This window comes from Oncorhynchus mykiss, chromosome 14 (assembly GCF_057628025.1).
Source record: "Oncorhynchus mykiss isolate SJ-2025 chromosome 14, ASM5762802v1, whole genome shotgun sequence".
NCBI lineage: Eukaryota > Metazoa > Chordata > Actinopteri > Salmoniformes > Salmonidae > Oncorhynchus > Oncorhynchus mykiss.
The window spans coordinates 2,869,942-2,883,053 of NC_143035.1; the positions used below are offsets into that span (position 1 = coordinate 2,869,942).

General features: G+C 38.8%; 1 protein-coding gene and 1 long non-coding RNA gene across 3 annotated transcripts in view; one reads left to right on the forward strand and one right to left on the reverse strand.

Moving 5' to 3' along the window:
* LOC110488546 (AF4/FMR2 family member 2) overlaps positions 1-6,459 on the forward strand; it is a 181,557-nt gene extending 175,098 nt beyond the window's left edge. For both annotated transcript variants that reach the window (XM_021560781.3, XM_021560782.3), the window contains one exon: positions 527-6,459. In XM_021560781.3, coding sequence (XP_021416456.3) covers positions 527-648 — 122 coding nt within the window. In that variant the 3' untranslated portion in view covers positions 649-6,459. The remainder of the gene's footprint in view (positions 1-526) is intronic.
* The window catches only part of LOC149978235 (uncharacterized), a 1,155,107-nt gene that overhangs the window by 1,034,735 nt on the left and 107,260 nt on the right, over positions 1-13,112 (reverse strand). The window lies entirely within an intron of this gene.

Sequence of the window (13,112 nt, forward strand, 5' to 3'; positions counted from 1 at the left end):
GGTTGTGTGAGGCGAGAGCTCTCTCTCTCTCTCTCGCAGCCTCAGAAGTACCCCATTAGAAGTTGATCTGACCCTCTCCTCCTCTCTGTCGACACTCATAACGGGCTCAATTAGAGTCTGTTGGATGGTGTCTTTGGTGGAAATGAGACAGGAATTGGCAGTTATGACACCATAAAGCCTAGGTGGGCCTTTCAGCAAAATACTGATCACCAGAGCTGTTACTTTTAGGATTGAGCCATTCCAGGACTCAGTCACTCACTGTTTATTAGGAGGAAAGAGAGGAATGGACAACAGACTGCATAAATGTGAGCCTTCATTATGCTATTACACTTGTCAGTCTTTGTCTTACACACACACACACACACACACACACACACACACACACACACACACACACACACACACACACACACACACACACACACACACACACACACACACACACACACACACACACACACACACTCTCATTCACCCTCTTTCCCCTTCCTCATTCACCCTCTTTCCCCTTCCTTTGCTTCTACAGAGTTCTTTCAGGAGCTGGACTCGACGATGGAACCATTGAGCCAACACAGCAGCATGACAGAACTGGTGCGCTACATACGCCAAGGACTGCACTGGCTACGGATAGAGGCCCACATGTTATAGTGCTGCTGGAACTAGAACTGAACTGTCTGCCACTGTATGTCTTCTGTCTGTCTGTCTCACACATCCATCACTACCTCTACCAGCCAGCAACCCCCAGTCTCCAGCCATCTGACTCCAGCCCCAAGGGCCCCCACCACACTCTGCCAGCCAGAAAGCCCCACTGACTGTCAACTCTTAGTGGTCAGAGGTCATCATGATGAGGTCATCATCAGCTCTACTGCACAGTCTGTCTCTCTGCTCCCTCAATACAAAGTTGACATTTCTGTTGTCTGTGGAAAGAAAATAGTGAAATCCAAACCCCAAAGTGAATGGAAGGACAGTCCCACCTAAGACCTGGGGATTGTCTCCAAAGCATGCCAATAGAAGAGAAGGATCTGTGTGGAGAAGTATGGTGGTTGTTTTGGTTGTTTTCTGCCAGATCGAGCCATGTGATTTCCCTGTTGTTTTGATCACCACTAAGGCCCTCTCAGAACGCCTGGAGCATTGTTCACAGTTCACACCTCCATTCCAACAGGCAGATTGCTCATGAAGTTATAAGTGGTATCAACTATTTTTATTGTTTTGTTTTTGTCAATGCCTTGATGAACTGGCCGACAGAAGCCAGGTGGAAAAGTCTCTCTTTACTACTATCTGATAGTGGTGTTTATTTATGATCCATCAAACCTCAGTCTCACGTCAGATAATAAATAGAGCAACAGTTCGTCAATGTCTACCCATAAGTCCCAGTGGAACAACAAATAATTTGAAATAATTCCATGACTTGTTGCTCATTGGAAATGAACAACAAATAATCAAATTCAATCTGCCACCTCAAGCAATTTCTCTAGTTGTGGGGGGATTTGCATAATAATGTAGTCAACTAAAGCAGATCTGATAACAACTGATCTGGATTGTGTTTTTTAGCCCTAGAGGTTGGTGGTATCTATGTGTTTTTTTTTTTGTTGGTTGGGTTGATGTCATTTTTGTACCTACAGTAATAAGAGGCCGGATTTATTCCAAAGCAGCACTGATTTTCCATGGGTCTAAGGGAACGGGGAAGACAAAGTGATGCACCACATGAGACTGTGTTTAAATCCATATGAATTGTGTAATCACTGTTACAGCACCACCGCAAACAGTGTACGCCACAATGGGTCCAGTAACGCTACAGAGGACCTTTACATTGTCTTTTCGATGTCTACAATAACTGCTGTGTTGTATATCGCAACTCTTTTGGTATTAAATGTTGGTTCAGTTGTGCATGTCCACAGAGAGGTGTAGAGTTTTAAAGCATTATCCATAGTAACACTTCTTACGTGTTATGTGCATAGTTGTACATTTGATCGTCCTAGATTTAAACTTGGCTTGATGGACATACTGTATGCCATCTATATGAGATACAGGCAGTTTTCCTAAGGAGGAAGTTTGATGGTTGGTTTGTTGCTTGTTTTTATTTGGATGTGATGTGAGAGAATGAACTGAAGCGAAGTGTGTTGCACTGTGCAGAGATGATTTGGGGATGGATTCTCTATTGCTGGGTGTCAATTCCAAATCGTTCTCTCTATAGCACAGTCCATACAGTGTGTTTCAGTAGACCATATCTCCATGGCTATGTGTGAAATATGATTTTCACTATGATAAAACAAAGTGCCTCCGTATCCGGTGAAAATTATTAAGAGTCTATATTGAAGAACAAGAATGAATCTAAATGATTTTTCCATACCATATTGGTATATTAGATTTTTTCATAAAACCACAATTTATTCATGTACTTTTTACTGGCAAGTATGATACCAAGTTTGGCTTTAAAATTGCAAATGTGTGACTTACATGTATCAAATTTTTAACTCAGTTACTGTTTAGAGGATGCTGAACAGGATGTTCAAAACCGCTTAAACATGTAAATGCTTAATGTGACTTACTGTGATCACCTAGAATCAATAGATTAACACTCCAACCCATTTACAGCAATAGCTGGATGATAGCGCTAATTGTGTTTATTATCTTGTTACTTAGAACAAGAGCAGAATCAAGAGACAAATGCACTTAATTCACGTTCAGTGTTTCTGGCATTTAGAATGATGTTTGGAGTTTTTATCACTTGATTTTAGGCCAAATTAAAGTGTTTTGGAATGTCACAAGAAAAGACTGAACAAATTATTGATAAAACATAAATCACTTGATGTTGATCCATTAACTGTCTTATTTAGATTTAATGTCATTCAGTGTTGTTTTATGGAACAGTGTTGTAGCCTACATGCTATTGTAACCTCACAAACAGTGCTCATTCAATTCCAAATCTATTTTAAAGCTGTAGGATGCCACACCATATGGTAATAGCAATATCTACACCAGTCTTAATGTAACTAAATTAATTGAGAAATATGAAAGCGAACCTAACAACTTAAACTTTCTTTGTACTGTATCTGAAGTGCATTTTTTTCATTTTGCCTTTTGCAACAACTTGTGATAATAATCTCATAACTATCAGTCAATGTTGAGTTGGGGGAAAATGAAGCATGTGCAGAATTTTTTATGCAAATGATCCCATTTTCTCCTCCAGTCCAAATTAGCCAACTGTCTTTGCCCCTATGAGGGAAGCAGTTTGTACACTTCCAGTGGCTTTTCCCAGCTGTTCCTATTCACGCTAGAGACAGGCCATTCTGTCAGGGAAATCTGTGGCCCTTTGGCAGCTAGTCAAAAGCACCAAGCAGCACTGGCTCTCTGTTCTCTCTCTCTTTCTCTCTCTCCCTCTCTCCCTCTCTCTCTCTCTCTCATCCATCATCTGATATAAACAACCAGCTCCATACTCAGCCCCAGTCTGGCACCGAAGAGGAGCAGCTAATGTTTTGCATTCATTCCACAATGAGGAAAGGCTGAATCAAATTGGCTTATGCCTACCAGGGAGAACAGAATCAGGTTTTGTTTTAAATATGCGGTTTTATGTCTAAAACAAGGAAATCGTGAAACGTTGAATGAGGTGCCATCTGGACTGGCAGTGTTTACAAGCCAATTTATGGTGTGACCTAGTCTTTTGTTTGGTAAAACCAGGTGATGATGATAACATATCAGGAAGGAATTACTCATTAAATGAGTCCCTAATTGGCTTGTTTTTATATTGCTGCTACTAATGTTGATATTTCCTAGATAGATTTATGAATAGAGGAAGTTTCATTTTAAAATGAATGCTTCTAGAGAATTTTATTGAAAATAGCATACAAATCTTTGACGCATTGCAGAGTAAACAAAAATATGTAAACTATACTAGCTAGAGTAGGTACAGTACGAAGGGCAGCTCACCTTCTGCGTCTTCTCAGTTTAAAGCCTGAACAGTATTTATTACAATCAGGCACTACTTAAAAGCAGAATCAATAAGAGTTATGCCCTCATGCAGTGTTAATGTTCAAAGGATGTATTCCTAGGTTCACTGCAATTAACTCCAATGCAAACAAATCAGGCTCATCTAAGGTAGAGACAAAGAAGGGATGTCAGCACAGTGGGAGTCAAAACCAACCATTTCTGCTATCAAACTCATTATTATTATTATTATTATACCTAGAAGAAATCTGACAGACTATCAACACAATATTATTGTGTTACAAATTGTTGAATATTTATCATGTTCTTAATCATAATTGCTTCTCTTTTTTTTTAAACCTGCTTTTTTTTCCCTGGAGTAAGTGAGTACAACACTAAGCCTTATAGCTTGGCTGAAGTCTGTCATTTTGGTGTTTTTGTTATCTCTTGTTCAATTGTTCCACTACATTGAAAACAAGTATTGGGAACAATTATCTCCAATTAACGGAAAATTCCACACAAAAACTATCTTTTGGTATTTGTTTCAATAGTACATTGTTGTTATAGTCCCAAAAGGTTTTGCTTGTCAGCAATCAAGTTTTTTAAAGATATATAACTTTAGAAATACAGTTTTACAGCCGGCATAACGCGTTTTGCATCACATCATGCAAAACGCAGCATCATATCATGGAAAAGGTTTATGGGTGGAGTTTTCCTTTAACATTGTCCCAGCTGGAAGCATTCTGATCGCTCTGCAAATGAAGCACTGTAAATAACACTTAGGGAACACAATGCACCGCACCATGTTAGTCAATTAACGACCGTGTGACTCAATGTTGATTCATATTCAGTGAATATTGTGTCATATTTAATATGACTGATACAACTTGGACTGGGTTCTCATAACACATGAACATACCTATTAGCGGAATCATTGAGTGTAATTGGTTTGTAATCTAAATGGCTTGTGTCTGTGACAGCAAACCATTGCCAGTCACTTGGTGTCACTAACAATAGTGCATGTTGACCTTCGGTCACCAGAAGTGGTGGTTATGCAAATTGAAGTCAACAGTTGGTATATGTAGCGTCATTCGAATCTATGTCAAACCCTTCATTCAGCTTGTTGTTGTCTTAAAGCAGTAGCAGACATGCGTTAGGGAAAATGAAGAACAGTCATCCATGGATCCCTTTGCTGTTTATATCTGTACAGAATGATGAGGTGCTTTATGATTTATGTCCTCCGGTGTAAAGGATTGTACCATATGGAATATATATTACTTATTTTGACTGCCCAAAGCTGACAAAAATGCATTGGAAATCCATTGCCTTGATATGAGTGTATTGCTGACCAGTGACATCTTACCACCCCTTAACCTATGATCTTTTGGTAGTCTGTCTTGTGTGACCTTGGCATTTCAGTCATTCCAATGTCACCTGGAGTGTCATTTCTCTGTATCCTCCTCCACTTTGTTTTGCAAAGAGAGACAACAAGATTATATAAACTAATGTACAGTTTCAGTCAACAACAGAAAAAAGGCTTTTACTTATCATGGCTGTGCTTCCTACTTGCTTAAATAGATGAACTACAATTTACAGCCATTTATTAACCAAATGGGATACACATTTGAAGAAAAATCATGTGCTTTTGATACAATTGTATTTCTGAAAGTATTATTGAAATTCTGTAACATTGTGATGTTGCAGATGGACAAATTTATTGTGAAAAGTAGAGCGATTTCCCAAAGATCAGTTCCCTATGTTCAAGCCTTAGAGATAAAACTGCTCAATTACTTTAAACAACATGTTTTTCAGATATGGAACAATCACTGTCAGTTCTGGAAACATTTCAGTCAGATCCATTTTAACTGTGAAATGCAGCATTGTTACATTAATATAAATCCTTCACAGTGTTCTAAAAGCAATGAATTTATAAAACAGTTAGCAATGTGGATATCCATAAATTAGCCCAATGACATACTGTTCCTCAAGGCTCAAGCTTTATATAATACTTAAATGCTACCTATTCCCTAAACGATGTACAATGTTGGTCAGACATCAGGGAAGAACAGGGTTACCATTCCAAGTAAATAGCCTTTTCTCTCGCTGACGTTTTGTCGACAGTTTAAAGATGGACAATGTTGTATTTTCTCTCACTGACGTTTTGTCAACAGTTTAAAGATGGACAATGTTGTAAACAGAAAATTCAAAGACAGAAGTTGTCTTAGTTCAGGCATGCTGTAGTTTTTAGTTTGTTATTTTTTTTGTACAGAGCAGGGTAACTGTTATGCTATGGATTTATTAACGTATAGTTGTAAGGATTCATTAAAAATGCGTTATGTATCAAAGAAACTTCCTGCCTGGTTAGCTTTGTATTTCAAATGTGTTGCACAAGTTCTGCCATTTTTTATTATTATTTTTGCCTATTGTATTTTATAATAAAATTGTTTTATGTAATGATCAAACATTTAAATGATAGTTATGTTGTTTTTAAATGTTTAATGTCTGAAAAAATTGAATAAAAATGGTATGAACCGGTGAAATTGTTCCTCTCCTGTTTCCAATCACTTTTCTGGTTATACCATTATCAAGTATCTGATGAATTTAATTGGGGGATGCACATTACATCAGAGTTGCCTTGAGTAAAATCCTGATTCGTTGGCATCTAGTTCTAATGATGGCATCCCTTCGTTTAACGACTTGTGAGAATTACCATTAGTCTCCTTAGAATTGTAATATTACAATAAAAATGTAATGACCAGCTAGCTATATATTTAGGATTTACCATTTATTCCCCAAACTAATGTCAGTATAGTAAATTATATATTTTAACAACAGACTTTATATAATCTGCTTTATAATCAAGGCCATCATTTTTGAGGGGAAACACACAGTCACCTGAGATGTGAGATAGTACAGCAACAGTCCTGTCACACCAGTCTACTGACTGCCATCACAACATTAACACAACATTATCTATTTTTCTCCACAGTCAACGCCATCATCAGATTACCACAACAGACACAAGGATTAGAGAAACGGGACAGGAATATGATTAGAGGAGAGGTGAACTTAACTCACACATTCACAGGGGGACATGAAATTGTATCTGTATCTCCCTGTATGATAAATCCCCTGTAATCAGCAGCATTACACTGGTTCTCATCTGAATTAGCCTGTGGTGGGAGTTACTGGTCCTCTCATTACAGTGCATTCTTTATGGAACTAATGGCTTCGTATTTATTCATTGCAGGAACAATTTGCATGCTCCAGCACACCTTATTAATTTAAGAGGATCCTGATGCATTGGAAGGCAGTGGCTTTTTTAAAGTGTTTAAAAAGGCCAAATGGAAGTATTTTTGTGTGGGGACAGGAATCCCACCTGCTAAATAATTTCCCAAATGAGGAGTCAAAAAGGCTTCTATTTACTGACTCTAAGCATTTAATGTGTCTGTGGCACCGAGCCAGCCTGCTGACAAGTAAGATTTATTGATTTAATTGCTTAAGGTAACCATGCAATAAAATCATCTCAAAGATACATTTCCATGCATTGCTCACCACAAGGTAATGTTTCAACTGCTACAGCTATATATCTGCAAGTTACCATTGCAAATTCACAAGTCAAAGCATCTCATTAATCTGGTGACTGATGTTTTTTTCTCTGCGGGAAATGCAGGAGGAACTGGCTACATGTTAAATGACAGGTTGTATGTCTAAGTAGACTGCTTAATACAAATGCATGCCAAGCCAACTAAAAAAGGGTCTGTTTTTCCAAGGAAAATGTATGGGCCATGCTACAGGCCACACATGACACTATAAGCACTGGCATTAATCCAAAGGAACAGTTGTTTTTTTCTCCCACACATTGAAAATTGTACACTCAAACTAATAAGTACTGTATATTGCTCTTCCTCTTCAAAATTACCTTTTGGGTAACCCGTTTTCAAACAGAATATATTTTCTAGATACCTCCATGGAATCGTAAACACAGATTGTGTGTTGATTAAAAGCATTTAACAGATAACATTAAGGAAAATCCACTTCCACTCACTGACAATATATTTTCAAAGTGGTCATTTAAAAATATTGCTTTCCTCAATCTCTTCATTTATTAAAATGCAGGGATGTGAGATTTCCTATTCACATTCATTTACAGCACAGCAGTGCTGACTTGAGTATGTTTAGCACTTAATTGAATGATTCTTGATTAAACTCCGTGCCTGGTGAGAACAGCACAGCACATCACATTGCACTGCTCTGTAATTGGCTTGCTTGTTAGATTCCACCTGCTTTAGATGCACAGACGGCTCCAATTCATTTATTACATCTTGGTTTCACATGCAGTTCATAGCCAGGCAATCAGTCTGATTGTTAAGGCATTCTCTATCCACGTGGCTTTGTCTTTGTCTAAAAAAGCTCGTTTGTACAGTATCTCTCCCGAAAGATCAAATTATATCAACAGTAGGCTTGCTTTGCCACTCATGTGGGAAGAGACTATGCCCATGTACGTAAATATGTGTATAAATCTAGGCGGTAAATCTCTCAACCCAACTCCACCATTCACCATAAAGCTCAAACTGTCATTCACCTGCTCAGTCATGTGAAATAAGTCATTAAAACATTGTGTAATCTTGATAGATGTGAAAGCATGAATCAGTGAGCATTTATCTGTCAGATTATTCCTCTGCCTTTATGATGATCTCCTGCTGAAAGGTTTTTTGATTAAACATTTCATTCACATTCTTTGGTTTTACATGCAGATCAGACGAAATAATCCTATTTTCTTCTTGCATCTCCAAGACCTGGTAATGACAGTTTACCAAAATTATTCCTCCCCACTAGGCAAAAACTGGTTGAATAATTTCAACAACAAATATCGATCTGATGACGTTGATGACGTCTGATCAACGTGGAAATCTGATTAGATTGATTCGATTTTTTTTTTTAAATCATCAATTTAAGGGCATTTGTTGTTGATTTCACATTGAGTTCCCGTTAGTTGACATCTCAACAAAATATAAATCAAAACTAGATGCTGAACTGACATCTGTGCCTAGTGGGTCATTCCTTACTCTGCCTTCATGGGATTACCAGGATGTTTGGTAACAAAGACCTGTTATTCTGATAGACACAGACTTCATGAGGTTGGCTCCCTCTGACACTCAACACATGTGGCCTCTGGCCCAGCTTTATTTGACAGCCGGTCATGGTCCAGAGAAAATGTAATATTCAGTACTGGTTAGATAGAAAGTTTTTGAAATCTCTCTCTCTCTATAGATATATAGTTTATTTTATTGTGCTGATGAAATGCCAGACTAATTTTAGGTTAAGGATTTCCTTCAGTATATTGTATATTTAGTAGAGATATTCTCTGACATAAATTTCATAAACTACTACTATCCTCATCATAATGAAAAGCAGCAGCGAGCAATTTACAATTTGGAGAGCCCTGAAATTGGCCCTGTTGTTCACTTCTGGATTCCAATTATTTTCATTAAAAGGCCATTTGAGAAATAATTCCCCAATGATGGCGTTTGCCCAATCGGATTGTGAGTGTTCTCCTGGCTGACGTGTGGAGCAGCCCTGCTGAGGCACAGCTTGTCAGTGCATGTCAGCAGGAAATATTTCCATGTGGGCCAGTGACAGTGTGTCTGTCTGTCAGGAGCAGCCTCAGTCATCATAGATCAATGCACACAGGCAGCCCCTCTCTCGGATGTGGCAATAGTCTGGCTTTTATTACGCCTGGTACTTGACAAAGAACAGCTTTCTCCCCCCCAAGAAATCACAGCCGCCTTATTTGAAAATATATGTTGGGCTACCCAAGGTTATAATAAGAATTTATTTTCTCTTTCCCCTGGCAGATTGGAGGGAAGCTGATGATGTACGAGCCATCAGCCGTTATTTATTTGCCAAACTGTTCCAGATGTGGAGCCATCATTTATCTGCTGACAAATCAAACCTGCCGCCTGCCCTCTAATGTGACTCTGTGCACCAGCAGACCTCCTCACTGATCCAGTCTACACCCCCATGCAGTAGACTGACTCCTTGATCCACTCTAGTCTACACCCCCACCCGACTACAGATCTGAAGTCTTTAGGCAGGTTGAAACATTATGTTTCACTATCTTAATTTCGATATGTTTTTTTTTCTTGCCGTGGTTGTATATAGAGAGTTGGTGGTTTTGTTTAGTGTTCTACAACATTTTGTGAAATCAGACGAAAGGTATGCGTACTTCATTTTGGGACTACAGTACTATGCACTTTCATTGATATAATTAAAGGAAGCAGATACTGTTTCTCCCCAGACAGGTGACATGAGGTGATGTTAAAGTGAGATGTCCAGTGTGCTGATCAGTTAATGCATTGATTGATTAATTGACCCTTTTGTTATGAGTCAAGGGAAGCACAGTGAACCCCGTGGACCAGACCCATCATCCGTGCTCTAACCATAGTTTCATGTCCACACCCCGGCTCAACCTTAACTCTAGCCATAACCCTAGATTCAACTAAGTGGAGCAGCCAAAGGCTCTCTCTCTCTCCCCCTTTCTCTCTCTGGCAGGCTAAAGGACCCTCCGAGCTGATTAGAGGGGCTCCCTTTCAAGACACCTCTCTCTGTCTGTTTCCTGCTCTCGATGGCTGGGATTATTATACAGAATATTTAAAAAATGTAAAACACTTTTCTTTTTAGGATACATTTGAAATATTTAAAATTGGCCAAATAATGTATAACATTTGATTTATTTAACACATTTTCAATACATTCCAATATATATTATGGAATGTATTTAAAATGTATATACAGCATATACAGTGCCTTGCGAAAGTATTCGGCCCCCTTGAACTTTGCGACCTTTTGCCACATTTCAGGCTTCAAACATAAAGATATAAAACTGTATTTTTTTGTGAAGAATCAACAACAAGTGGGACACAATCATGAAGTGGAACGACATTTATTGGATATTTCAAACTTTTTTAACAAATCAAAAACTGAAAAATTGGGCGTGCAAAATTATTCAGCCCCCTTAAATGAATACTTTGTAGCGCCACCTTTTGCTGCAATTACAGCTGCAAGTCGCTTGGGGTATGTCTCTATCAGTTTTGCACATCGAGAGACTGAAATTTTTTCCCCATTCCTCCTTGCAAAACAGCTCGAACTCAGTGAGGTTGGATGGAGAGCATTTGTGAACAGCAGTTTTCAGTTCTTTCCACAGATTCTCGATTGGATTCAGGTCTGGACTTTGACTTGGCCATTCTAACACCTGGATATGTTTATTTTTGAACCATTCCATTGTAGATTTTGCTTTATGTTTTGGATCATTGTCTTGTTGGAAGACAAATCTCCGTCCCAGTCTCAGGTCTTTTGCAGACTCCATCAGGTTTTCTTCCAGAATGGTCCTGTATTTGGCTCCATCCATCTTCCCATCAATTTTAACCATCTTCCCTGTCCCTGCTGAAGAAAAGCAGGCCCAAACCATGATGCTGCCACCACCATGTTTGACAGTGGGGATGGTGTGTTCAGCTGTGTTGCTTTTACGCCAAACATTACGTTTTGCATTGTTGCCAAAAAGTTAAATTTTGGTTTCATCTGACCAGAGCACCTTCTTCCACATGTTTGGTGTGTCTCCCAGGTGGCTTGTGGCAAACTTTAAACGACACTTTTTATGGATATCTTTAAGAAATGTCTTTCTTCTTGCCACTCTTCCATAAAGGCCAGATTTGTGCAATATACGACTGATTGTTGTCCTATGGACAGAGTCTCCCACCTCAGCTGTAGATCTCTGCAGTTCATCCAGAGTGATCATGGGCCTCTTGGCTGCATCTCTGATCAGTCTTCTCCTTGTATGAGCTGAAAGTTTTATTTATCATCATTAGTCATTTAGGTCGAATACTTTCGCAAGGCACTGTAAATGTATGTAAAATGTATATTAGAATATATGCAAAATGCAAAATGCATTGTAAAATGTGCTTAATGTATTTCAAAATACTTTCCAAAATACATTAAAAAAAGTATTTTAGAATATATTCTCACATGTATTTAACACTATAATTATATAGAAAAATGTTATTGCTAATGTTTTGTCAAATACACTGAGTATACAAAACATTAAGAACACCTTCCCTGGGCATCCAGCAATGGGGAAGCTCTAACAAGAGGCGTCTGCATAGCGTCCTTGAACTTTCAAACATTTTTACATGGTTTACCTTAATAGTTAATAGTGAGTTGGAAGTTAAAATATTTCATCGCCAAAACAAAAGATGCCCAATATGTCATAGCCTCAGACGAGGCATGGAAAAATTCCCCCCCTCTGACAGTCCTTCTTCGGCCTCAGCAGATGCTAGCTCGGAAGAAGGACCAGCATGGATAAGAATGGAGATGGACAAGGTTATAACAAAAATCTAAGTGACACTTTCTGAACACCTCAGCAAAATGTATGTGCTTTTCAATAAACTCACCGAACACCAGAAAGTCACAAAGGGACGAGTGACAAAGTTAGAAAAGACCATGCTGACCACCAGGCTGCCATCCTGGATGTTGGTGAGGACATGGAACAAAAATACAAGAAGTTGGAACACTCCATCTCTAAACTTGAGGGGAAATTTGATTCACACAAACATTTCCAGAGGCACTCGAATTTGAGACTTCAGGGTTTCCTGGAGGCCATCTCCTTTTTACAGGAATGGATTCCCAAAATTTTGGATCTACCCACTTCGGCGCACCTACGGAGGCGGCTGCCTGGCCAGGTTGCACCCAGGGCATTTGTTATAAAATGTATACGATACCAGGACACTGCTCACATCCTCTCTGCTGCCCGAGCAAAGGGAGAGCTCAAGTATGGAGATGCCAGAATCATGATCTTGCAGGTGTTGTGCCGAAAATCTCCCCCCCCCCCCCTTCTAATTTTCTTAATTTTTGTGGCTAGAGTCAAATACTTTCTGTGGCACACATCAGAGTCAAATACAGTCTATAGAACAAACTTCACTTCAGGATAGGCAACCTAAATTAATAATGAATGTCTGTGTGTTATATTAAACATAGAGGAGGGCGTAAAATGTTGGCAAGCAATAAACATTTCAGAACAACTATGGCTGAATTATTATCCTTACACTTTCAAAAATACTTGTCGAATAAGATATGGGAGAGATTTTGGCAAAGATATTTATTTATAGACCAATACAAATCAGTAGCGGATT